This window comes from Diospyros lotus, chromosome 13 (genome assembly GCF_014633365.1).
Source record: "Diospyros lotus cultivar Yz01 chromosome 13, ASM1463336v1, whole genome shotgun sequence".
NCBI lineage: Eukaryota > Viridiplantae > Streptophyta > Magnoliopsida > Ericales > Ebenaceae > Diospyros > Diospyros lotus.
In genome coordinates this window covers 36,310,893-36,338,350 of record NC_068350.1, presented here as the reverse complement: position 1 = coordinate 36,338,350, position 27,458 = coordinate 36,310,893, and the positions used below count along the sequence as shown (strand labels likewise).

At 37.1% G+C, this 27,458-nt stretch overlaps 2 protein-coding genes across 3 annotated transcripts in view; one reads left to right on the top strand and one right to left on the bottom strand.

The window, feature by feature from the left end:
- The window catches only part of LOC127788717 (DNA repair protein recA homolog 2, mitochondrial), a 39,889-nt gene extending 22,070 nt beyond the window's left edge, over positions 1–17,819 (top strand). Inside the window, exons 3-7 of the mRNA XM_052317311.1 lie at positions 730–817; positions 2,478–2,650; positions 15,892–16,038; positions 16,142–16,276; positions 17,082–17,819. Coding sequence (XP_052173271.1) covers positions 730–817; positions 2,478–2,650; positions 15,892–16,038; positions 16,142–16,276; positions 17,082–17,369 — 831 coding nt within the window. The 3' untranslated portion in view covers positions 17,370–17,819. The remainder of the gene's footprint in view (positions 1–729; positions 818–2,477; positions 2,651–15,891; positions 16,039–16,141; positions 16,277–17,081) is intronic.
- Positions 17,820–25,776: 7,957 nt separating this feature from the next.
- Positions 25,777–27,104, bottom strand: LOC127788915 (glucan endo-1,3-beta-glucosidase, basic isoform-like). 2 transcript variants are annotated; one of them, XM_052317597.1, is made up of 2 exons: positions 26,934–27,104; positions 25,777–26,826 (listed from the first exon to the last, which is right to left on the bottom strand). In XM_052317597.1, the coding sequence occupies exons 1-2, from the start codon at positions 27,007–27,009 to the stop codon at positions 25,883–25,885; spliced, it is 1,020 nt and encodes a 339-aa protein (XP_052173557.1). In that variant the 5' UTR covers positions 27,010–27,104; the 3' UTR covers positions 25,777–25,882. The 2 variants fall into 2 exon arrangements, with proteins under 2 accessions (XP_052173557.1, XP_052173556.1); XM_052317596.1 differs by having other exon boundaries at positions 25,777–26,838; positions 26,934–27,102.
- Between the last annotated feature and the right edge of the window lie 354 nt (positions 27,105–27,458).

Here is a 27,458-nt window from a genome sequence, read left to right as displayed (position 1 = left end):
GAGGTTCATAGTCCATACTAATATCAGTTCTTGGATTCCATTTGGAAAGAAAGCTTCAAAAGTGCTCCATCATTTATATAGTGAGCAATCTGGGAACAATGAACCCCTGCATTTGCAGTCTGGTTTCCCTGCGTGGAGGGGGGAGACTGTATACCCTTTTGGAAGTTAAGGAAGGATCTAGCTTGCGTTTGTAGAAGATGGTGATTGTGCCATGGGGAGGAATGCCACTTCTTGATCTCTTGGCGTCTTTTCTGGTGTCACCTTACTGAGGGGTTTATTCAATAGTTTTAGTAAGGGATTTTTATCCCATCCTCCAACCTCCCTCTCCCAACCATAAAAAAAAAAGAAATAAAAGAAAAAAGATGTTGCCTGTATACTTGTGGTAGTTTGAGTTCATACTTTCTGTTGGGACCTAGCTTTTGTTTATATATTATTCATCATTCATGCCACTATTTTGTTGAATTCCTAGATTTTATATTTTAACTTCCTTAAGAGAGGAAAGAAAGATGTCTATGGTGCTGCTCTTCATGTCTTATTTCTGCCACTTAAGGAAAATTGCAAGAAAAACCAATTAGAGCTTCTAGGAATATCATTTATGTCTTGTTGGTTCTTTGTGATTGTAAGCTGAAGTGATTCCCCCTTTTGTTATCGTTATCAATATCATGTCTTCATAAATTTCTTTAACCTTAAGTTGCATAGAAATACAATAAATTTTTCCTTATCATGCAGGGAAGAATAGTTGAAATTTTTGGGCAAGAAGCATCAGGCAAGACGACACTTGCTTTCCACATCATCAAGGAAGCTCAAAAGCTTGGAGGTGCATATTACTTTTGGCTTTTTTGGGGCTAAATTTATCAATTTTGGCTTTTGATCTATTTGAATTGTGAATATTTTGGGATGGCTTACTGTGAGTTCTATGTGAAAGAAAGGTTAATATTCCTTAAATTCAGGATTATCAAAAACATCTACTCCATCTTAATTCTATTCCAAAGGAACTTGATTAGCGTCCTTGGAAAATTGCATGTCACTTGCTTGTGTCTAAACACTTTTTATTACATTTAATTAACCCGAGACTTTTATCAAGCAGAATTTTTAAATAAGACCCATGTGCCAAATAGCTCTTGCTTCTACTTATTTATGGTTTTCATTCTTGGAGCTATTATTGAGGTCACAAGCCTAAAGTGTCAAATATAAAATTTGGTGGTCATAGTTTGTATTTGAAGTGCTGTTCATGCTAGTGTTGATCTTTATGGTTCATGCCTAGATTGCTCGCAGATGTGGATCTCACGATTTTCATTCTTGGAGCTATTAAGGTGTCGTAAGCCTACGGTGTCATTTAAAATTTGGTTGTCATAATTTGTATTTGAAGTGCTGTTCATGCTAGTGTCAAATCTTTTTGACTTTATGGTTCATGCCTAGATTGTTGCAGATGTGGATCTCATGGGTTAAGACCATTAGGAGTTAAATATTGTGCATTCCTCTCCCAAGGAGCATGTTTATGACTGAGCATAGAACAATGTTTTTGTAGCTCTGGATATCCATCTTGCGTATTCTTGTATCATGTACACTGTTTGAGAAAGATTGCAAGTCTGTTGTTACAGTAAATAACTGTCTGAACTTGGTGGAGGCTGAGCAGTAGGAAGGTTCTTTTAACCTGAAGGCTCTATATGGGTGGGCATTTGCTGGCCATTCATAACCTTGCTCCAAAAAACATTGAAGATTTACAGAAAATCTTGTGGTTGACATAGTCACAGTTGCATATGTCTGACCCTCCTAGACCTCGCTTCCAAGAGCCTCTTACATATAGCCTGTCAGAATGTGCATAGAAGACTAAGATATCTCAAGAAAGTTACCTTGGTCTTCTAATTCAAGCTTCTATCTTTATTTTCAGTTTTGTGGAGTCTCACCTGTAATGGTGAATTCACAACATGCCTTGAGAGGTTAGAAAATTGAAGCCTAAGAGTTAGGTTTTTCATTCATTCATTCTCTTGCCTTTTCTTTTCAATGGAGCATACATATGTAGTCAGTTTCTGGTTATCTTGTGTGGGCTATTCTCTACCATAATTGGCTGCCCAAAGAAGAAAAAAGAACTAAATGGCTTTTACCCGTTTAATTTAAATCTGAAATCTTTCTGCAATAGTTTGATCAATGAGATGAATTTTAGATAATTGTTTGATGGAGAGTTCTTAATAAAAAAAAAAAAAATCTGTTTGCACATAATGTATAAATCTTAGTTGGATTGCATGCACTTTGGCAATGCTTGCTGAATATACAAGCATGTGTTTGATCATGTTCTTTGAGATGCAACAATTTGTTACTAGTCTCTACCCTCACAACATGGAGCCCCGTGCACTGGGGACACCACTTTTTTAGTTGTTGTATGTCTTATTCCTGGTGTTGTATCTGTTTTTTGCTCTCATTCTTGGGGAGTATGTTTATTCTTTCCCTATCACTTAATTTCCTTACCAACATTCCAGGATACTGTGCATTCCTTGATGTGGAGAATGCAATGGACCCTTCCCTGCTCGAATCAATTGGTGTAAACCCAGAAAACCTTCTCATTTCTCAGCCAGATTCTGCTGAAAACGTGTTATGCATGGTTGATACACTAACCAAAAGTAGATCAGTTGATGTAATTGTGGTTGATAGTGTGAGTCCTCTCACTCTCTCTCTGTCTCTTCTCTCTCTCTGTGTGGAGCTTTTTAATTCAGCACCCAAATACTTCTCCACGTACTTGTGCTTGTTTGTTTGTGCCATTTAGATCTGGCTATTGCTTGATAGGTTGTTTGGTTGATTAGGACAGTGAGCCTTGGTAGCAATGGTAAGGTTGCTCTTTATTGTTTGGATAGCGTGGAACCTCAATCATAGAAGAACATGCTCACAGTGTTAAAAAGTGAAGGAAGAGCTTCACTATGGATAAAGAAGAAAACACGAGAGAGAAAAAGAACCTCGCTAAATCTTTATTGCATAGAAAATGAAATCAATACAGAAACTGAAGTGCAGCTAAGTTTTTATACTTAGCTAACCTGAACCACAAGGGAACTAGCCGCCTAACAGCCTGACAATGCTTATAACAAATACAACAGAATCACAACTAATAATGGTTACATTAATTCAATACAACAGCAGCATAACAACAAAGACTGCTATACGACAGCTTATTAGACATCAATTCCTTGTACATTCCCCCTCAAATCAAACCCCATGGCAGATGACAAAGAGTTGAGCTGTAGACGACAAAGAGTTGAGCTGTAGACTGTCTGGAGTTACAGCATGGCTGCGATACATAGGTGACAGCTTGAGACCAAGCTTGTTACATAGGAACAAAAATCTGTCATTTGGCAATCCTTTAGTGAAAATATCAGCCACCTGATGAAGAGTAGGAACATATCGGATTTTAACATCACCATTTTCTACTTTCTCTCGAACAAAATGTACATCAAACTCAATGTGCTTGGTACAAGAGTGAAAAACTGGATTCTCAACTATACTTTTGGCTGCTAGGTTATCACACCATAGAATTGGAGTATGAACACAACCCACTGGTAGATCATCTAGTGACCTTATAGCCTGCATAATCAGCATCGGTATACATTGTTAATGACAAATCACTAGGAGAAGGAGCAAACAACATGCCTAGACCAACTGTCCCTTTAAGGTAGTGAAGCAACCTTTTGCAAGCTAACCAATGTTGTAACTTTGGAGATGACAAGAACTGACTCAACTTATTCACTACAAATGCAATGTCTGGCCGAGTATATGTCAAGTACTAAAGAGAACCAATGATGTCTCTATAGAGAGATGGCTCAGAAAACAAATCACCCTCATCAGTTAAGGAAATGCCTGGATTCATTGGGGTAGCACAGGCCTTGCAATCATTGTTGCCTTTTTCAATAAGTCCAAAGTGTATTTGGATTGAGTGAGGTATATACCAGTAGAGTCTCTATAAGCTTTATGTCATGTACCTAGGAGTATAGGAGGGTCAATGTTATAATAGGAATATAATAAAGGGGGTAATCTTGTAATAGGGTTATAATAACTGTTAGGATATATTGTTAGCAAGTGGTTAGATTGTTAGAAGACAATGACGCCTATATAAGGCTATTGTTAGGAGTTTGTTGGTATGCTTGAATTGAAGAATGAATTTCAAACTCTATTCTCTCTTAATTCTCTCTCTCGGTTCTTCTTCTCTTTCCTCCCCATTTGCCTCTGTTTCAGTTCTATATCTCCCTCCCTTTCTGCTTTCTCTTTCCTAAATCCCTCTAAATTCCTATCACAACCCTAGCCAAACCCTAGAGTTGTGACAATTGGTATCAGAGTAGTCAATCATTGGCTATGATTTCAATTAATTCTAGGTTGTGACTTTGGCAATTCTTATCCGAAACTCAAAGGCCAAGTGAGCTAGGCTAATTTTCGGTAGTCCGCGTTCACATTTGCAATCAAAACAAGGAGCGTTGTTGCAGTCGGACAAGGAAGGAGAAGCAGAGCCGTGATTGCGACTTCGATTCAAGTGAATTCCAGAGTTCCGATTAATTCTAGTAAGTGGTTCCGGTGATTTTCGGCTAAGGATCTGGAAGTTTTGTTATCAGTGCGTAAGATCCAGATTGTTAAGGCGTGCGATTGAGGCTAGTCCAAAATCTTGAACGATAGATGATCAACAGCAATTGCGATCATAGGCAGACAATTGGCCGACTTGGAGTGTTGGACGGTGATTGGGTGTGGAATCAGGACTCAGCGAAATTGAAGACAACACAAGCCAGGAGAGGCCGATGGTGATACCGAGTTGAATTTGAAGTCCAAATTGTTAGAACAGGAGGTGCTATGGCACACACCAAGAGGGGGGGTGAATTGGTTATTTTAAAAACTTAATTGATAGAACTTGAAAACAAACTTTTTGATACAGATTGAGGTTTTAAAGTTTTAAAGCGTAAAGCATAAAAATGACAAATGAACAAAGATAAATATGTGAACTGAGTGAGGAATAATGAAATGCTTGCAAAGATAAATATATCAAAAAACACAAGCATAAGAAAACACAAGGATATATAGTGGTTCGGCTTAACCCAAGCCTAATTCATTACCTTAGCTCCTCACTAAGGATTTTTCAAACCATTCATTAAAACCCCCTACTTAAACCAAGTAGGTCATCTAGTCCAAGATTAGGAATTACAACCTCTTGCTTATACAAGCAAACCCTCTAGCACCTAGCTAGGAATTACAGCCCCTTGCTTCAACGAGGAAGTCCTCTAGCACAAAGCTAGGAAAATAAGAGTGATACAAATGTAAACGAGATGCTAAGAGTTGACACTCTTAGTTACAAGTTCTCTCACAATGAAAACAAGGCTTGAATGAATTAATACAAGTTAAAATCAAAGTCTTGAAGAGAGAAAAAAAGTTGAAGCACAATCACTGTAAATACAAACGAGAGTAACAGTGAGCTCAAATTATTTTATTCCCGTCCATGAGCCTTCTCTTGATCTCCTTGATATGTATATATAAGCATCCCAAGAGTCTTGCCCAAAACTAGCCGTTATTAAGCCGTTGGAGAATGAGAAACTAGCTGTTGGAGATTGAAAAAACTAGCCGTTATTGATTTTTGATAAACAAACAGTTGACAGATGAAATGGGTTAGTCGACTATTTCTTCAAATAAAACTAGGCATAGTCAACAGACAAGAAAGCATAGTCGACTATTTCTCAACCAAAACTTCTCATAGTCGACAGATCCTTTTACATAGTTGACAGATAAAAAATACAAGGAAAATTTTGAAATTCATGAACAAACATAGTCGACTATCCTTACACAATAGTCGACAGAATGAAATATAGTCGACAGAACAATCAAGCATAGTCGACTATCCTAGGGCATAGTCGACTATCCTAGGGCATAGTCGACAGCACAGAACCACATAGTCGACTATCCATTATGAAAAATTGAAAACTCAACTGATAACATGAAGAAGCACACTTGATTGATACAAAACATCACAAGATATTTACATTTCTTTAGTTTAAGTAAATGTCCATTTACTTTAATATATAAATGTAAATAAGAAAGTACCCTCCATTTGGATTCAATAAAAATATCTAAAAAATCAAAATTCATAAGAATAAGAAAGTAGAATTTGGGTTTTAGTAGGAACTTAGGATTTTGCGATTTTACCACCTTCAAGATATATACTTTCTATTTCTTGAAAAATTCGTTAAAAATTATTTTATCATTAATGAATGTTAGCTATTGCATTACCGGGAGTTAGTTTTCTAAAAAGAAAACATTTTCATATATGTCTCCTTGTAAGGTGCCAACCTTCCAGACTTAGAAAAATATGACTTTGAAATCTCGATATTTGAAATTCATTTGGTTTTCATTTTCACAAAGTAATACTTGATATTGAAATTGATTTATATTGAAAACCACTACCTTGATTCATGACTTAGGGATTTAATAAAATATGTTTTTCATCATCAAAACTAAGTATACAAAAGTAGAACAACACAAATCAGAGTGGCACAACAGGTATGGGATTGGAAACGGAGCGACATTGAAGGTGGAACCGCGGGGTGATTTGCTGCTGTTTTTCGAGTTGTTATAGTCGATCTAGAAGGCGAGGCTAGTGAATCTCGAAGGCGGAATTTAGAGACAGTTTTGACCAAATCTCCAGCGACCGTCCTCCGCTACTCATTCGTCATTCCCAATCACCTCACGATCGGCAATTCCAGTGGTGTGATTACGATCCACATTGTGGAGGCAGTGAAGGCGACCCCAGTTTTGGGAGACAAGCTTGATAAAGACGACTCATAGGGAAGTCCAGTTGATCGGAATTTCCAGACGAACAAGGCCATCCCAACCTTGAAGTTGTTCGTAGGAGAATTTCGAAGAAGCTGCAGCCGAGGTGATCACTGAAGGAGGAGTGAGGCAGGCGAAACTTATAGAGCCTGGCTGAATCTTGATTTTGCTGTGGTGAATTGCGGAATTGATTCGACTCACAAGGAGGAGAGGTCGGCTCGGATCTGAAGGAGAAGTAGGAGGAGTGGCTTCCGGCGAGTTCCGTTGAACATTCTTAGCCGTCGATCTCTTTGCTGAGGAAAGATAGAAGGTTAGATTGTGAAGGCGGGGCAGCGGTTTGATTCGCTGCTACTTTCCAAGCTGTTGCAGTAGCAGTTTAGGAAGACAACCTCAGTCATTATCGGAACTGATCGAGTGGTAATTTAGGAGATTCTGATTAGAAGTCCGACAATGCATACGAGCAAATTAGAGACGAGAATTCCATGGGTAGTGAATTGCGTTTGAGGCGATTCTAACTAAGAATCCGATTAGTTCACGGAAGAGTTGGATTAAGGATGTATCAAGCTCCTATGCCTTGGCCTTTGACTTGTCCTGCACTTGAGAATTCTGCCATGACGGATAGCTTGCGTATGAAACAATTGGAGTCTCCTTTGCAGCAGAAGGACGCTGCATTTTCAGTGAGATACAACAAAAAATGTGAAGAGTTTGGGCTGAATCATGAGGCACGGAAACGGACATTAGACCCTTGGGTTAGCAAAATGTGTGAGGAATTTGGCTATGTAATAAGAGAAGAGCTTCAAGAGTTTGCAAGGATGCTGAGTAAGGAGTATAACTATAAGTTTCCAGTAGAATTCTTCGACAAACTTAGAAGGAATGTTGCAGATGATCATTCTGAAAATTCTAACAAGAAGATGATGGATTCCGACAACTATTCTACAAGAGTGAATCCCAGTAAGCTAAAAGAAGAAGATGTTGCTGATGTGGAGGAGAAAAATTTTGAGAGTGAGCTTCAGAAAAATTCCAATGAACGAGACGAAGATGTGGCAGAATTATTGACAGGGGCAGATGGTTTAATTGTTGGGGAACCTCAATACAATGATAGGAATTACAGCATTGAGGCATCACAACCTGGTTATCATGACTTCGTTGAACCTCCTTCCTTATCTTGTCAGAAGCTTGGTGTGAAAATGGATGGAAGAATAGGAATAGAAGACAGAAATTCAGTTGCTTCATCGGCCCTAGAGAAATCGAGGTCAGTGGAATCCCAGATAGTGAAGTTCTTTAAACTTTTTGTTCCAGGTAGCCATCCTATTGGTGCTGCAACATCTCACTATGAGGAAAAGGAACCTTTTGAATCCCTTGAGGGAATTTAGGTACAAACTATTGTAAAACCTTCCCCTAATGGCGATGACTTACTGTCGGGGGTGCCTGATGGGGTTGACTATGTGCCCCAATCCAAGGCTGGAGATGATACTAAAGATTTGGAATTTTTTGGCAGTATTGGAGAATTGGACTTGGGAAAAGATAGCTTCCCTTATTTTCATTCCGGAGGATCTATTAGTTTGATTTATGGAGAACATTCTCATGGGGAACAAACATCTCGAACTCTATTCATAAGAAACATAGACAACAATGTTGAGGACTTTAAGTTTCGGTCTGCTATTCAAGCACTCAGATTTGAATCTAAAGCCATTGAGGTCAATCTGGTTGCCCCTATTGAAGTGCTGGTCCAAGTTATGCCAGTGACTATTCTTGGAATCCTAAGAACAAAGAAGAAGAAGCCTAGAAGGAGAAAGAGGGAAAAAGAGATTGAACAGAAAATGGAGATAGGAATGGGATGAAGAAAGAGCAGCTCAATGATAATAAGTTTTTTGGGGACAAGAAACATTTTTAAGGCGAGGGGAATTGTCATGTACCTAGGAGTATAGGAGGGTCAATGCTGTAATAGGAATATAATGAAGGTAGGAGTGCGATGAAGAAAGAGCAGCTCAATAATAATAAGTTTCTTGGGGACAAGAAACATTTTTAAGGCGGGGGGAATTATCATGTACCTAGGAGTATAAGAGGGTCGATGCTGTAATAGGAATATAATAAAGGGGGTAATCTTGTAATAGGGTTATAATAACTGTTAGGATATATTGTTAGCAAGTGGTTAGACTGTTAGAAGGCAATGATGCCTATATAAGGCTGCTGTTAGGAGTTTGTTGGTATGTTGGAAATGAAGAATGAATTTCAAATTCTATTCTCTCTTAATTCTCTCTCTCGGTTCTTCTTTTCTTTCCTCCGCATTTCTCTTTGTTTCAGTTCTATATCTCCCTCCCTTTCTGCTTTCTCTTTCCTAAATCCCTCTAAATTCCTATCACAACCCTAGCCAAATCCTAGGGCTGTGACACTTTAAACCTTAGGAAGTAATTGACAAATCCTAGAGTCTTAAAGGCAAAATGAGTGTCCAAATCCTGAATAGAGGCTTGAAGAGCTACAGAATCAGACCCCGTAACACAAATGTCATCCACATACACCAAAACAAACAACACAAACTTGGAGGTTCTTTTAATAAATAGTGAAACATCAGAAATTGTTGGGTTTTTGCATGAAGAATTATGTCTAGAAGATGAAGAAAATAGTAGAACTCATTTATGGAGTGAATGCGACTAGAAATTTCTAAGAGTAGTTAACTTAGATGTTATATTATAAGGGTTATTTTAGTCATTGTGTAGATAAAATAACAAGCCTTGTAATTAATGCCCCTATGTTCTATAAATAGGAGGTGAGGGCTAGGCAGTTACACATATATCATTCAATAACTCATTTCTGTCTCTAAATACAAGTGAGATTGCCGAGAGGAGAGAAAATGCTTTAAGAGTAGGAGAGTCTTTGTAAACTCTGTTTTGAGGGCAGTGTACTTGTGTGATAGAGAGTTGAGGGTTTCTTGTAATCTGTTTCAAGGTTTCTAGTGGATTTGCTGCTGGATGTAGGACTGATCTTTGATTAGTTCGAACTAGGATAAATGCTTGCGCTTGCTGTTTGGTTTGATTGTTTCTTTACTTAATTTTTTGCTGTTCTTTTCAATTCCAGTTTAAACTTTCTGTTGTGGGTGTTTTCTCGGGTGAGGGTGTGAGAATTGGCAAGAATTGATTCTATTGTGCTCCTAATCTCTAATAGAAACAACTCTTATGAAGCCCCAATCTTGCAAGGCAAACCTTAGTTTTGTGACCAAGCTCTAGGAGCTTGTTTTAGACCATAAAGAGACTTTTTCAACTGACAAACATGCGAAGGAAATTGGGAACTCACAAAGCCTTCAGGCTGTGACATGAACACCTCTTCATTTAGATCACCATTAAGAAAGGTATTGTTGACATCAACTTGCTGAATATCCCAACTGAAAGTAACAGCCAAGGAAAACAAAACCCGGATAGTAGGAGCCTTGACAACATAACTAAATGTTTCAGCATAATCAATCCTAGGAGCTTGGAGAAAACCCTTAGCTACTAACCGATCTTTATGCTTAAGAATAGACCCATCAGAATTGTATGTAACTCTAAACACTCACGTATAGTTAATAAGATTCATATCTGAAGAAAAGGGGACAAGTTCCTATGTATATGATTTCATTGTAGTGTAGAAAATTCCTCTTCTATAGCTCTAACCCAATTAGAATCTAAGAGAGCTTCATGAACATAATTGGGTTCTAGAGAACTCACTAAGGCATGAGGAGAGGTGATAACAAGGTACTTGGATTTGGATTTGGTGAACCATAGGATGAACAGAAGGTGCTGGAGCAACTTTATGTTTAGGTAACTCGGGTGGAATTAGCTGCTGATCAGAGTTAGTGGGTAAGGAATGAGTAAAAGATGAAGCAACAAAAATAGAAGGAGATAAGGTGGGGATAGAGGGCTGTGCTACTTGAGGAAATTAAGGACTAGAAGAGAAGGAAGGAAGAGACTGAAGAAACGTAGTGGAATAACTGTTAGATGCTGACTAAGATTGACAAGAAGAAGGAGGAGTTGGAAACAAAAGAGGAAAGGGGTACTCCTCTGGATTAAACTGCATGTAGAAACATAGACTTGTCCCGAGGGATGCAAACACTTATATCCAGCTTGAACATGGTTATAACCAAGAAACACACACTTAGTGGAGTGAAAATTGAATTTGTGCTTGTTATAGGGTCTAAGATAAGGAAAACAAGCACATCTAAAGGGCTGAAGTTGCATATAATTGGGCTGTTTGTGGTAAAGAAGTTCAAAAGGAGATTAAAAGTTGAGAGGTGAGGCCGGTAATAGGTTTATGGTGTAGACATCAGTTTGAAATGCTTCTACCCAAAATTTTAAGGGCATGTGAGCATGGGCTAAAAATATAAGACTCATCTCAGCTATGTGTCGATATTTTCTTTCAGCTACTCCATTTTGTTGGTGTGTATAAGGGCAAGTAAACTATGGTTGAATGCCATAGGTATGAAAATAAGGAAAAATGGCTTTAAATTCTCCACCATTATCAATTTGGAGAGCCTTCAGTTTGGATTGATACTATAATTCAACAAATTTGTGGAAAGTTTTAAAAATGGTCAAGGCATCAAACTTTAGTTTCAAGGGCTATAGCCATGTATACCTAGTGTAAGTATCAACAAAATGGATATAATATTGACACCCCTCAGTAGAAATAACAGGAGAAGGACCCCACAAATCCGAATAAACCAACTCTAAAGGTTTTTTTGTTGTGATTTTACAAGCAGCAAAGGGAAGTTGATGTAATTTTCCTAATTTGCAAGAATCACAAAAGGAAATACCAGAACTGGAACAAGGAACATTGATTTTATTCAAAACGAATTGGAGTACATGAAAGGAAGGATGCCCTAATCTGGCATGCCATTGCTGACATACACTGTTAACATGGGCTACATTTATGCTAGAAGACACATTAGAAGAGGACAAACTCTGTCCTTTACATTTATTCAAAGAAGAAGAAACATTAGCAACAAGATTTCTGGGCTTGACAGAAGACACAGCCTTGGATACAACATGAGCAAATGCTAGAGCCAGCTAGTAGAGTCCATCTTTAAGAATTCTTTAAAGTAGCACTAGCCTTAAATCCTTATCCTTAATCAAACTCAGCAACCATATTATGATCCCGAGTAAGTTGAGAAACACTAATAAAATTTTTCTTCATATTAGGAACATGAAGAACATTAGGTAAATAAATGATGGAAGTGGGAGTAGTTTGAGTATACAATTGACTAAGCCCAACATTAGAAATAGAAAGTTTCTTACCATTACCCACGCCAACTTTGTCATTGCCACTATATGGAGAATGAAGAGAAAGGTTGTTAAGGATGGAAGTAATGTGATTTGTAGCTTTGGAATCTACAAACCAAGAAGGTTCACCATGATAGGATGAAAAGGAAGAGGATTGAGATTGTCTTTGAAGGTTGGGGAAAATAGCCATAGTGAGCCCCTGGTGTAGACCCTATTTTTGTTAAGAAAGCTTTATTAGACTCATTGAGAGTAGCTATAAAGACTTGTGGGTCAGACTGCAACATACTACCACCTCTGCCAAAGTTTGGACTTGAAGTACGTTGGAAGTTTCTATCAAACCTATGATAGCATCTGTCCACAAAATGACAAGGCTTACCACACAACTGACAATAGATTCTCCTACTAGATGACCTGCCACGGCCTCTCCCTCCTCTATAACCACCTCCACGTGGAACAAAATCTCCTTTATTAAGAAAACCTCCTCTATTACAACCATTCCCATTCCTAAACCACTGAGAGGCAATATTAACATGCATAGATGGCAATACACCAAAATCAAAACCAAGCATAGATAAACTAGACATATTCTTAGCAACAAGTCCCTGTTCATGCATCAATAAAAGATATTGAACCTTCTCTATATTTTTTTCATCCATCTGATAGGTAATAAGACTAACGACAATCTCATAATCATTGTCTAACCCATTAAGAATAGCCATGAACAGATCTTTGTCATTTAAAGGTTCTCTAATAGCAGTTAGGGCATGTCATATGGTCTTGATTTTCAAAACATAATCATTGACAAACAGATCATTCTTCTTTATAGATCTTAATTGTTGCTTCAATTGAAATGATTTAGCAACATTTTGTTGAGAATAAAGGTTTTCAAGAACATTCCATACCTCTGCAGATGATTCACAATGAATCACCTATGAAAGAACTTCTTTCTCTATCGTAGAAAATAACCAACCTAGCAACAACTGATTTGACCTGATCCAATTTAGGTACTCGGGATTGTCTACTTGAGACTCGTGATCGAAGGTGGCTGAATCGGAGACGTACTTCAAAGGTGGCGGAGATTTGTTGATGAAAAGCAGCTGATCAAAATCCCTAATTGTGGCCAATATCTGAGCTTTCTAGAACATGTAATTTCTAGAATCTAACTTGATCGATATGAAATTGAACACCTTTGCCATTGCTGAGAAGTTGGACTGTGAGGTTGATGACAGAGTGGAGGAAGAATGATGTAGAGAGGAAGAACTAAACTCAAGATTGGAGGCCATCGACGTCTAGGGCTCTGATACCATGAAGTAAGAGCTTCATGATGGATAAAGAAGAAAACACAAGAGAGAAAAAGAACCTCGCTAAAACGCAAGGGAACTAACCGCCTGATAGACTGACAATGCTTATAACAAATACAACAGAATCGCAACTAATAATGGTTACATTAATTCAATACAACAACAGCATAACAACAAAAACTACTATATGGCAGCTTATTAGACACCAATTCCTTCTTCAAAAAGAAGTTCTTATTTTCTGCCCAACAGGGATGTGACCTCAATTCTTGACAATCTGAAAATATCAACACCGGTTGGATTTTGACATGATAACATGACTTTGTATTACACTTGGTAGAAGTTGCATGGTTTGTAAACTAACTATACTCCTTTGCAATGCACGGGTATATCCTATATTTGTCAAGTTTTGTAGTGTATCAATGATGTTGAATGTAATCTGGCAATTCAACTTTGCATATAATAAGTTTTGGGAGTGAAATAAACAGAAATGCTTCCTAGCAATATTATCAATAACAACATATCCAGCCTTTATCCCACTATGTGGGGTCAGCTAAATAAATTCTAGACTTCCATGTATTTTTGTCTTTTGTCATATCTTCATTTAGGTGCATACACTTCATATCAAACTCTAATGTCTCTCTCAAAGTCTTCCTGTGTCTGTCTCTACCCCTTTTTTTGACTAGTTGTTCCATTTCATCAACTCTCCTCACAGGAGCGTCTATTGGTCTCTTTCTCACATGACCAAACCATCTTAGTCTGGTCTCTTTCATCTTCTCCTCAATTGGCACTACTCCACCTGGGGATGTTATCCACTATCGGTTCGAAGCCCGGATAAAGGAGGAGGGTTGTGTTAGGTAGCGGACAACTAACGTAAAACCTAGTCGGATCCAAAACATGAACTCCTAGTAATATTATCATTCACAATATATTATTATTAGTCTGGAAAATATAATAAAACTAAAGCATTATGCACTTTTGTCGGTTGGACTAAAAGGAATACTACATATGCAAAATAAATGAATAGAATAGAATAAAACAAACAAATAAATATAAATAGGAGAAGAATTGGAATAGTATAGGAAAACTGAAGCAAAATTTGAAAAATCACCTCAAAATATAATTTTAGGTAGGAATGACAATGGGCTGAATCTGGAGCAGGTGCATGTTCCCACCTACCCTGTACATATCGAGTAATATATATACTTAGTCCACCTTTCTCATCCCCATTGAATAACTGATACCGATCGGATATGTACCTGCTCAATTTAAATTTAAAAATCATTTATTTATCTCAAATTCTCAATCAAAATTTAAAGTTCTAGGCTTTTAGGTTAAAGTTGTTGTTCATTGTTAGATCCTAATAGCAAGTTGCCCAACAAGAGTAAGCGTGACCCTAAGCAATAGTCAACAACTAACCTTGGCTTAGGTATTTTGTATCACAATGCATCACCACCATGTTAAAGATATATATGTATATAATATTCAATAGTACATGCTAGTCAAGTATGGGTTGCGAGTCTTGTACTTGTCTTGGTATCTGTATGCCATAATTGTCAAAGGCTCAAGTTGCACTAAGGCACAAAGGTGCTTGGAACTTGAGACGTGGGGTGCAAGGTGCACATTTATTCAAAATTTGTATAAAAATACTTTTTACAACATTATTTTTAAAAAGTAAACTACCAAAAAATGCTGAACTTTAACCAAAAATAAAAAAAATCAAAGAAGAAATGTACACACCTTAACTAGTAGCTGGAACCCATCGCTGGTGATGAGGCTTTTTTTTAAATTTATTTATTTTTGGTTAAATTTAACTTAATTAGGGTCTAATTAACTTAATTAGAATTTAATTAACTTCATTTATAATGAAGTAAATCGCAAGGACTTCTAGAGGCATTTTTAGACCACATGGGATCTTCATGGAAATGGCTTGAACCATAGGGGGTTTGGGGGCAAATATATACTAAATTTGCTATTTAGTGTAATTGATGATGAAATGAGACAATACAAATCTAAACTATCTTCCTGTAAGCTGTAAAGTTATTTTAATGCTTGGTAGGCCTGAAACTATATATATGAAAAAAGTACCAATTAGATGTGTTGATAATGGGAATGTGCATGTTTGACCCTATATATTTGTGCACATGGACAGTGCATGGAGAAATGCATTAATGGATTTGTCATCATATTGACACAGATAATAATATATCTCATTAGAATCTCGAAAAGGTGTGAATGAAGTTCAATAAAGGAGAAGCATTTAAGCAGAAAAAAAGTATGGATGACTGCAATTTGTCACAGCTAGCTGCTAATATCTACTTTAGTAGTGTATATAATATAGATAGTTGTTAAATGGTTTCTTTCAAAAAGCGAATTCTCACAAAAAGATATTTTTTATAAAATAATTTTCATGCCATGAAAATTTTAAATTCTAAAATACTCCTCATTCTTGAAGCTATCAATCTTGAAATGATTTGGTGATTTCATTCAAAATGTGGATGTTTACTTTATATTGAACTTCTCCATCTAACATCCTGTTTAATGTGTTAATTTTGCAGGTAGCTGCTCTTGTTCCCCAGCGTGAACTTGATGTTCCCATGCTCAGCACTGGCAAGGACTTACAATCACAAATAATGACTCAGGCCCTTCGGAAAATCCATTACTCGTTATGCAACTCTCAGACTCTAATCATATTTATTAATCAGGTTATTGAAATTGATTACTAAAAGTGATGGTTCATTTTTACTTATTGTGAATCAGATTGTAGCACTGCTGGCACTTAATGTTGGATATGTTGCTCACACCTAGGTGAGATCAAATTTGGGGTCGATGAAGGGCTCAGGGCATGCAGATCTGGTAACTTGTGGTGGAAATGGTTTGCGATTCTATTCAGCTATTAGGATGAGAATTCGAAAAACAGGGTTTCTCAAGACTGAGGATAAGGTAAGACCCCTTCATATATTGCATTTCAGGGTGTTCTTCTCTCTCTCAATAGTTATATATTTATATGTATTTCTCTCATGCTTGGTGCTGTTAGTTTCTTTTTTATCAAAGACAGTTGCAGTTCTATACAATTATTTCACGAAAAGAGTATATCATTCTCCTTTTTCTTGTGCTCCCTGCTGGGCGACTTTTATTTTTTTCTTTTCATCCACTCATCTCATAGGTGTGTTTACTGGTCTTCTTCTAACCTGAGCAAACCATCTTAAGGACGTTTTGTGCATCGTATTTTCAATGCACACCCTTCAACCTTATTACTTATAGTCTTGTTTCTGATTTTGTCTTCTTTGTATGGCCACACATCTATCATAGTATCCTCATCTCAGTTAGGTTTGTATTTTGCATAAATTAGTAGTTAACTACTCAATATTCGGAGCCATACTGTAGGCATCTACTGGCTATTCGTTCTTGACTCCTTCCTTATCAAAGGAAGAACATAACATTATAGGAATTTTACTTTACTACAGTTCTTTTTATGGCTTTGGAAAATTGATTAGAAATGGACAATTAGTCAATGAGAATGAAGTCGAATCAAGTCCTTGGTGGAAAAATTTCAAATTGTTTAGACAGATAGGGCAAGTATCATGCGTTCACCAGAGTTCGAGATTTGGCATGACAAATGCGATTTTACTTTCACAAAATGGTTCGCTAGGCTTCCTTTTCTTTGTTTCGTTATTCTTCCCAGAGTCATCCCTGCTGCACTTGTTTCACCATTATACTGATTAGAAGCCTTGTTTCTGTTCCATAGGTTACTGGTGTTGGGATTTCTGTGCAAGTAGTCAAAAATAAATTGGCTCCTCCGATGGGAAAGGCTGAACTAGGTATTCAGTTTGGGAGAGGCATTTGCTATGAGTCTGAGGTCTTGGATTTGGCTTGCGAACATGGAATCATTCTGAAAGAAGGAAGACATTTCTTCATAGAAGATCAAGTTCTAACAAGCAAGCAGGAGGCCGAATGCTATCTGGCTGAAAATGGCAGGGTTCTGGATCAGATGGTGACTTCTTTAAGAAGAAAGCTATTTCAAGGGGAACCCTAGTTAGGAATCATACTCATGATTGCTCGTTTTCAGAGCTCCTGGATCTGGTTCTTCCTGCAACAAGTCCTGGCAATTCTCGATCAGTGCTGGTAGCTTCTGTTGTTGTAGACAATTCATTTTTTGAGGGTTGCTTTGCTGCGACCCTTTAGGGACACCCCATAAAATTGGAACCATACTAGGTTGGCCATCTGCTCCATCTCAAAATGGTATGGTTTGGTGTGTTGGGAAGATCCATCTCTTCTTGGGTCAGTGTTTCTCTAGTTACTGTCCAACAATTCGTTCCCAAGTTAGGCTGATTTATGGGGGAGTCTTCTGCCATTGTTTCAGCCAGAAGAGCAGATCTGTTCTATTGATAGAGCTACTTTATCATTGTAAAAGTACTCTCTACTATGTGCTAGTCACTTAGAAATAGTTCACTGTGAATGTTACAAGTACATATTATTTTCCTTCTCTCCTGTGCTTTTAAACAAATTCTCTCTGTGTCCATTTTCTTTTTCTTGGTTGAGTGAACAAGCTCTTTGCTTGTCTTGGGGAGTCTCAGATGAATCATAATGGAGAATCCCAGAGGATTGGAGGTGGTTTTTAGGATTTTGGCTTTAGTGTAATGTTACTATAGGAAATGGGTTTCCTTTCACAACGTGGGAGAGGAGGGCACATTTGAATTGAGAAATTTTTTCTTATGGCCTTATCAATTACTGTTATTCTCATGTTAGAGGTTTGCGTTAAAAGGGTATTTGATATAAATATTTGGTTAAAATCTATCAAGTCTCTTCAAAGTTTATAATTTGGAACATTTAATTTTTTATAATTTTATTTTAAATCAAGAACCCTATTTGATATCATTTTTTAGTAAAAAAATATATTACAAGCTGGAGAAAGATACGGTCACAATATTTCAATTAATTCAATAATTAAATAATTTTATTATTATAAATTAATCAATTTTTTTTTATTTTAATTAATTTTTCCTAGCCATATAATTTATCACACATGTCACATTCAATAGATATTCAACCAACATTCATTCACATGTTTATTAGTCGCATCTCATGCAGTATGGCATGCAACTCACTATTTTTTATCATTAGTATTTCATACGAATTAAATTTTATTACAATCTCAATCTAATAAATCTAAATAATAGGAATACTTTTAAGAAATCCTATGATATAGTTTATTGTCACATTCTTTAACAACTTAAGAATATAACTATTAGAAAATTTAGGGAGTAAATTCATAAACATTTGGAGAGCAACGAATGAAGAAATGATCATTTTATTGATTTGCAAAAATATAATACATCTATCCTTATTATATACTAGATGTCATCTAAATCGAGTATTAGAACATATATCACTAACATTGTGATGATATTAGCATACCATGCCAAGAGAACCAAGAGCTGAGTGTTTGAGGACTTGAATGCCAAGGGAACCAAGAATCAAGTGAATAACTAAGAATATCAAAAGATCCAGGAAAGAGTTGAGCATTTCAGAGAAATCTTGTGGTTCGTTGACGGACAAAGAGTTAGAGTGACATCGACAGAGCAAAGAACTAGAGTCTATTAGAGAGGTGCAATAGCCTACTCCCTGAATATTCCACTAGCTAGCATATGACATCTGAAAGGAAGTCGTTAAAAGTATAGGTACAGATGAAAACTCAATTAAACCATCTAGTATGAATTTTGTAAATAACATAATCACAAGAGTACATATACATTTATTAGAAATACATTATTCTTTTAACAACTCCTTAAGATTGAACTGCCAATATATTACAAAATAAAAGGGTAAAAATTTAAAAATACATCATAAGCTATTCTATCTTTGCCCTCAAAACACCCCAAGACCTTTTGGTTGGGAGAGCCTTGTACACGCCTATACTCAAGCCTCTCTCGATCTGACCCCATCATTGTCCTTACCTTTATTTGGAATGATGACAAAAGAAGCAAAGTGTGAGTCACAAGACTCAGCAATTATATAAATATATAAGAAGTAATGAGTGAAAAGAATTGAGACATGAATAATTAGGACAAAGTGGAATAAAGATTTCTCACAACAATTCATACATTCTCACCACTTACATAACATTTCATCATACCTCACCATTATCCATACCATATGTTAATGCAATACTAATAGTATCATACCATTGTATTGTGAACCATTATCTACCCACGCTCTAGTCTTATACTAGGCATGCGTTATGAGTTGAAGCTCCCACAGTAGGTAAGTGCCTACCGACTTGCTAAAATATCTTTCCCTCATTTGAGGTCATAGTTGTCGCGCAAACTAATATGTGCGCTACTTTTTCATATAAAAAAATGTCATGCATATGCCATACATCACAACTCACATGTATTGATTACGATCGAACTAAACACCCGACATCATGTATTGGAATTATTCGCCTTGCCATGCACAACATAACCATCCTCATTCATTAATCAATCATAATATAAAACCCAACAATTTTGCAAACATAACCACATAATAGGTCCTTACCATCTAAGAATAGCAATTAATAGAATATGCTGATGAAGAAGCTTATTGGGAGCTCACATAGAGGTTTGGAGGTGGATTAGGAGCGTCAAAAGAAGAAATAAGCAACTAAAGGTATCAATCGGTTGACAAATAGAGGGGATTTGTCGATAGCCATAATCCAACACAGGCCATCGGTCGACAGATAAACCTCAATTTGTCGATCGACAGAGACTTATCAAGTAATTTGTTAACAAACAGATTTAATTTCAACAATTGATTAACAGGCAAGAAGGATCTGTCGACCGACAGAATACAATAACAACGATCAGTCAACAGATGAGAGGAATCTGTCGATCAACAGAATACAATTTCCCAATAAGTCGATAGATATAGTCAAATCAGTCGATAGATAGCAATGAAAATGCCAAGAATGAAACAAAAATACATGTAAGAAATCCAAACTCTTGCATGCAGCTTAACTCTAATAACAAACTCATCATTTCTTAGAAACAAGGAGCGAACCAAAACTCCATTTGGATATTTAAAACGATTTTCCAAGATTTCAAGAAAATTTATATGAGATACAAACAAACGGGTTAAAACCCTTCTTATCAACGAGATAAGAATTTTGAGAATCCAAAGTCTGAAAACGAACAACCAAATGATACCGTGTTGAGAGAAGAATCAGGCTATTCAAATTTTGGAGGAAAGGAGAAATATAATAGTTTTCATAAGAATCAAAAAAGGAAAAGATCTTGTTATATAAAAGAAGAATAAGAACTTGCCTTGTTTAATGGAACCACGGAAGAATTTGCTGTAAAAGTCTAGAAATCCCAACACTTAAGCTCCAACCAAGAAGGAAATAGAAGAAGAAGAAATGGAGAAGAAGAAGAAGAGGAAAAAGTGAAGTATGGGGGTGGAGTCACTTGCATGCAAGCCCACTTGCCCCATTCTCTGTTTTTCATTTGTTTTTCTTTTTATTAAATCCCACAAATACAAATAAATATACACACTCAGTACCAACAACCCACTTATCTCAATTAAGTCTCACAATTTTACTTTTCCACACCTATTTTCTCTGACTTTTCAACCATCATGCACTTTATTTAACTTATCATAACACATTTTATTTAACTTGGACTTTTCAACTTCAAATAACTTTGACTCGTTCTTAGCTTTTGCATTTTGACCAATTCAACTCAACTCATTAGATTTTTCTCACATAACTTATTTGACTTTTTAACCCTCATTTTATTCTTTCTTTAATAATTCTTTAAATACAAATTAGTTTTTCTACGAGCCGAGATCTGTTGTCTTGCCTGGCTGTCCATCCAATAAAAATCAGCCACATCACCCAGATAACACATCATTAAACAATAATTATTTTTAAAAAATTATAAAATCAAACAAAAAAAATTATAAAATCTTATATGTTGATCATATATATATTATTTTTTAATTTTATAATTTTTTTTTTGAAATAATCACTGTTTAATGATGTGTGTTATTTGGGTGATGTGACTGATTTTTATTGGATGGATAGCCAAGGGGACAGTCAAGCGGGATAATACATCTCGGTTCCTTTTCTACTTATTTCATTTCTCATTGATTTTTCAACACTTATATTGTAATATCCGGGAAATTCTTGAGGTTATAAATGAGATTTTATGAAGGGTATAAGTGAAATTTTTTAAAGAATGGGGCTATAGGATACACTATCACAGATTCGAGTGACCGAATTGACTACAGGAAGTGCCTTGAACCCTAGATGTCTAAGAGAAATGATATAGAATCGGCGAGTGACTCGAGGCATGATTTTAGGTGTAAAAAGAAATTGGATCGGGAACGATTTTCAGTACAGCTGTGGATCGGGGTGAAAAATCGAATCGACGTAGGAAACTTCCAAAAAGTCAACAGAGTGTTTTGAGGACCTAGATTTTATATATGGAATAACCCTCAAGCGATTTTAGGTTGAAACAAAGGGATTTAGGGTCAAATCAATCAACTGTGCTTAAATATAATTTACTAATTTTGCTCGAGAGAGGTCAAAAGAATAGTTTTTTAAAAATTTTGAGGATGAACTGAAGGAAATGGCCGAAATGGCATTTGGAAGAATCAAGAGGGCCAAAGTGTAATTAACCAAAGTGTAGTGTGAACACTGCAAAAATCGGTCGCCATATTGCCATCGCACGTGGAGCCATTTTTCGTCAATGAGACGACTAAGGGAGGGCTGGGGAAGGTCGTATACGGCGTGGGGAGGCTTGGGGGCCAAGCCTTGGCCTCTGATTGACCGGGATATGGCCGAATTTTGCTATAAAATGGGGGCCGAGGGTTTCAATTTTTGGCGCACAAATTGGCTGAGTTTTGGAGTGTTTTTGAAGGATTGGTTAAGGGGCTTTTGATCCTTGCATCAAGGGGAAGGATTTTGGAGTTTTGGGGAGGGCTTTCATCAAGTTTCGAAGCTGTTCAGAAAGCACGAGGTAGACACCGGGGGTCAACCTGCAACTGGCCTTTCGAGGCCTTTTTCGATGACTTGTCTGGCAACCAAAGGTGCCATCTGGATTGACTGAGGGAGAGCTTCAAGGGGGTATGATTAGATCGGGTATTGAAGTAGTCGCCGATGGCTGGAAGTGAGGAAGAAGATCGGCGTGTGAGCTGCATGCGCCACCTTTCACGCGTAGACACGCGCTTGGTGGGTGAGGGCACGTGGGCCAAGGGTATTTTTTGGAATTTGTTTTAATATTTTTCTAAAATTATTTTAGGAATTATCATGTTGAAAAATTTAGGAAAATGTTTGAGGAGATAATTATTTTGAAATTATCGAGGTGAAAACTAGGAGAAAAATAGAGGAAATTATGAAAAATTAAGAAAAAATGGATTTTGATGCTCCTTTAAATAAATATGATGTTTAGGGAATGTTGTGCCTTAAGGTTGAGTATAAGTACATGTGTTTGAGGTTTGACACTCAAATCAAGATCGTGCACGAGAATCGATGCATTCTAAATAGTTCGAGTTGAGTGTTCATACCCTAAAAACTTGGTATTTGTTCTACCTATATGTGTTATGATTTCATGCAAAAAAGTTTTGTTGCATGTGAACGGCAACTAGTAATGGTTGGTTTCACGTGGGAGGTTCGTCCCAAAACATTTTATACATGTGCATTGTATTTTATAAAATGTTGTTTATATGATGCATTGAGTTGTGATACGTGGCATTGTCATGCATTTTGTGTTGTTCATATGAGATGTCAGCCTGGAATGTTGTCTGGATAATGTAGCAGTAATTCTCCAAGGGAGTTGTCGGAATAACATATAGGGGTATCTTGTGCTGGTGTGGATGTCAGGATAGCAGCCTAGGGTTCCGTGCTGGGCCGTATGGTCAGGGAAGTTACACTAGGACGACTGGTTGTTCGTGTGAGATACGAGTTGGGAATGGATAATGGTTTCTGAAAGCTTTTGAGTAGGAACGTAATCCCTGACGTGATTATGGTGAGCCGGGTTCCTACGTTGATGTGACCCTCCTGGGTCAGGAGTGGTAATGATTGTTCCCAAGGTGTCGGGGAAATGCGTTGACTTTGCCCCTCTTAAACTAGGATTGTGTTGTGTTAATGCATCGGTGTGATGATGTTGCCTTTAGAGAGATTGCTATTTCCCCGTGGTTGGGTTAAGCGTTGTGAGGGATTTTTCTAGGCTAGGGCTTGTCGAGTTGTGTTGGTTTGTTTCATGTCTTACATACATTCATAACAACGTGTTTTGAACTCTTACTTAGATGATTCATTATCTAATTTGGACTATGTCCCTGAAATATTTAAACGTTTCAAGTAGAGGCAGTGGTGCGAAAGGTAAAAGAATTGTCGAGGAGTGGACGATTAGTGGATAGTTTATAGTATGTCGTTTTCAATTATGTTGTGTATTTTGATGACGTCATATAAAATGATAGTTTGACTTTAAAGTTATGAATAAGATGGTTTCGGTTGCATATCATTTGAGATTTCGATCTAACTTCCGCATTTGAGATGATTTACCTATTTTAATTTATTAATGATTTCGAGTTGATATACTATAAGAAGGTGTAATGTGATTGTTGGGGAACGATTTATGTGTGGAGTTTCTGTTGAAAAAAAAATATATTTCCAAAATCTTATGCCTTGGGAAAGCGGGGTGTTACATATATTTCCCTTGCCTTGACTTGTTAACTATCTAATCAATTCACTTCCCTTTGAGTACTATTCCATACACATAAAATCCCTTTATTTTAGACTTCTCAATAACATATTAAATATGTGACTTCACTTGTCAACTATCTAATCAATTCATTCCCCTTTGACTATTCCATACATATAGATTCCCTTTATTTTAGGTTTCTCCATAACACATTAAATATGTCTAACATATAATTCAAACAATGCCAAATATATCACACAATAATAAGGTTAAGAGATTCCTTTATTTTAGGTCTCTCAATAACACATTAAATATGTCTAACATATAATTCAAACAAAGCCAAATATATCACACAATAATAAGATTAAGAGATTCCCTTTATTTTAGGTCTCTCAATAACACATTAAATATGTCTAACATATAATTCAAAGAATGCTAAATATATCACACAATAATAAGGTTAAGAGATTCCCTTTATTTTAGGTCTCTCAATAACACATTAAATATGTCTAACATATAATTCAAACAATGCCAAATATATCACACAATAATAAGGTTCAGATAACTTAGACTCGCTAGCAAATCGTTACAAGAGATGAAGGGGTTGGTTGATCTGAGATTGATCGTTGCGGAATCTAGCGTGCCTCATTGGTGTCAATCGGAGACAGAGGTGGACGGCGATTTGGGCCGGTGGCTGGTTGGCTGATTGCGATGGTGGGAGAGTTGGGGTCTTTCCCAGAAAATCGTGATGTTGTCAGAGCCAACCCAATGAAGTTGTGGGCTCTAGACAAAAAGATCTGTTGAGACCTTCGAGTATTAATTTTTTTTTTAAAAAATAAATAATATAATTTTTTATACAAACATTTTATCATTTTATTAAAAAAAAAAGTTAAAATTCAATCAACTACAAAATATAATAACTAACGACAATAAATTTTCAACTAAAATATAATGTCTTAGAGATAAAAAAAAAACCAAACAACTTACTACAATAAACAAAGAAAAATAAAAATAATTTTTCTTGAAACTCTAAAAATGTCGGTACGAACAAAAAATTATACATTCATAATTCTCTTATAAAAAAAAACAAAATAAAATATTAAACTGATAATATTAAAAAGATAAAATTCACTAATAATGAGTAACTTTAGGTGAGCAACGGTTAAAAATTAAAAAATGGTGAAAGGAAGTTAAAAAAATTTATAATATTTTGTATTTAATTTTTTAATAAAATGTTTATTATTAAAAAATAAAATATATATTACAAATTTTTAAAATTTGGGACTTTCAATTATGAGGACCTTATGCCATAGCACATATGGCTTTATGGTTGGGCCCATTCTGAATGTCGTGGGTGGTTAGAAAAGTAGATCAATGACGGAGATTATGGACAGAGTAGTGCGATAAATCTTAGTTGATTTGGCGATATCTATAACACTTTGCATGGAACCTTAATCTCTTTAATGAAGTCCTCAATTAATGTCGGAAAATGCCTTCCCCAATCTAATCTCATAATTATGAAGTTGCCATAGTTTCTCTAACAGGATTGTAGTGGAGATGAAGAGCTCATCATGGTCTTCTCTCCTCCGAATGAATAATTAAGGCCCTTGGGCCTTGGCGGATTGATATAGCAATGGATACCCAAAATGAACAAAATGAAGAAACAAGTGAACATGAAAGTATATTTGATTATTATTTAGATATGTAGCTGGCCTTGGTGTGGCTCCAGTTTGCTTAATTGATTAATTCACCCTTGCCATAGAAGTACAAGCACACTTTTAATTACTTTATTTATTTAAGATGGCAATATATATGGCTATATATATATATAGCCAGAGCCATAGTGCCTAGCTAGCTAGCTATATAATCAAGCAAAGGTGATATCGTACTTGGGCTGCTTGTTTGGAAGAAAGAGCCCCCAGTATTTCTCATATTCTGGATTCTTCTGATCCTCGTTAAACATGGCGAATATGTATGTTTCTATGGGCCTTCCTGGCCTCTTGGGGGTACCGCGTTTCACATGCTCAATCAATTTGTTGTTGTAAATTCTTGCGTTTTCAATAGATGTTGCAGTTCCACCGGCAGAAGGCCACCCGCTTTCTGAGACAACAATTTGCAAAGAGCTGCCGCCGGCCTTCTCCAACGCAGAATAGAGAGCGTCCAAGATGGCATCGAAAAGGTTCTGGTACCCGGCTTGGCCGTCTCGCACCACCACCGAAGGGGCTGTGAACAGAGCGTAGTCGAGGCGAATATCTCTGCTGTTTCCAGAGTAACTAAAATACGGATACACATTAACTAACAGTGGTGCATTGTGGTTCACCAAAAACTGGATAATGGGGTCGAGAAATGATCGGATTTCGGGCTTGAAAGAGCCCTTCGATGGGGGATAGGACTCCCCAAGAATTCCAGTTTCCATGGAGGTAGAAACCTTAATTTGGTTGGTGAGGCCGGCTGCCGCAATTGCATTCTGCACGTTGCGAATGGCGGGTAGGAGGAACCGTGCGTACGCCGCCGTGTCGGGTTTCAGTGGCCGGATCTCGTTCCCCACGACGACGTAGCGGAATTTGACGTCACCGTAGTTTTTGACATTATTCTGGACCCATGCGTTGGCCTGAGCTTGGTCGGAAGCAAGTCTTTCTAGGACTTCGTTTGGAACGCCGAGCATGAGCTCGATGTTGGTGCCTCTGAGGGCCTGGAGAGCATCCGGGTTCGGACCATAGAGCCGCATTCTTCTGATGCCTTTCTGTTGGTAAAGAGCCACCACTTCTCTTGGCGCTGGCAAACGGCTTCCAAGCATCCCATAGCAAACTCCTGTCTGAGCAGCTGCATGATGAACATATATATATATATATATATATATATAAAGAAGACAGTCAAGAATTAGGGTTCCTCAAAGAGAGAGAGAGAGAGAGAGAGACCTGTTGCATCGAGAGCAGCCATTAAAGCTACAAGGAACAGGGTGATGGTGGCAGCCATGGAATGCAACGTATGCATGTATGATATATTGATATATTTTATCAATGGAAACTATAGAGGCTTGATGAAGACGACGCATGAAGGCTAATAGCTAGCATCGATCCTTTTATAGGGAGGGAAGAGGCCATAACAACAGTTGATGAGCTTGAACTCCACTACTAGGTGGTGCTATAAATGAGTCAAGCCGGCCCTGGAAAATAAGCTCGTGGAAGACCAAGACCTAGACCTACATCATTAATTCCACACCCACCAGCAGAGATGACCATTCGTTGTATATTTAAAGCACATCCATCCATTACCACTTACCAATAGTAGCTTGTTCCTTCGGTTGGCTCTTGCAGATCGAATCATTCTTGCAAGCCGATGGTGACTTGATAACAAGCCGCCTATATAGACATGTGTGCGTGTGTGTGTTTCAGCCACTGTCTTTGTGTGTGTGTATATGGCAAGCATAGTTTCACTTCACA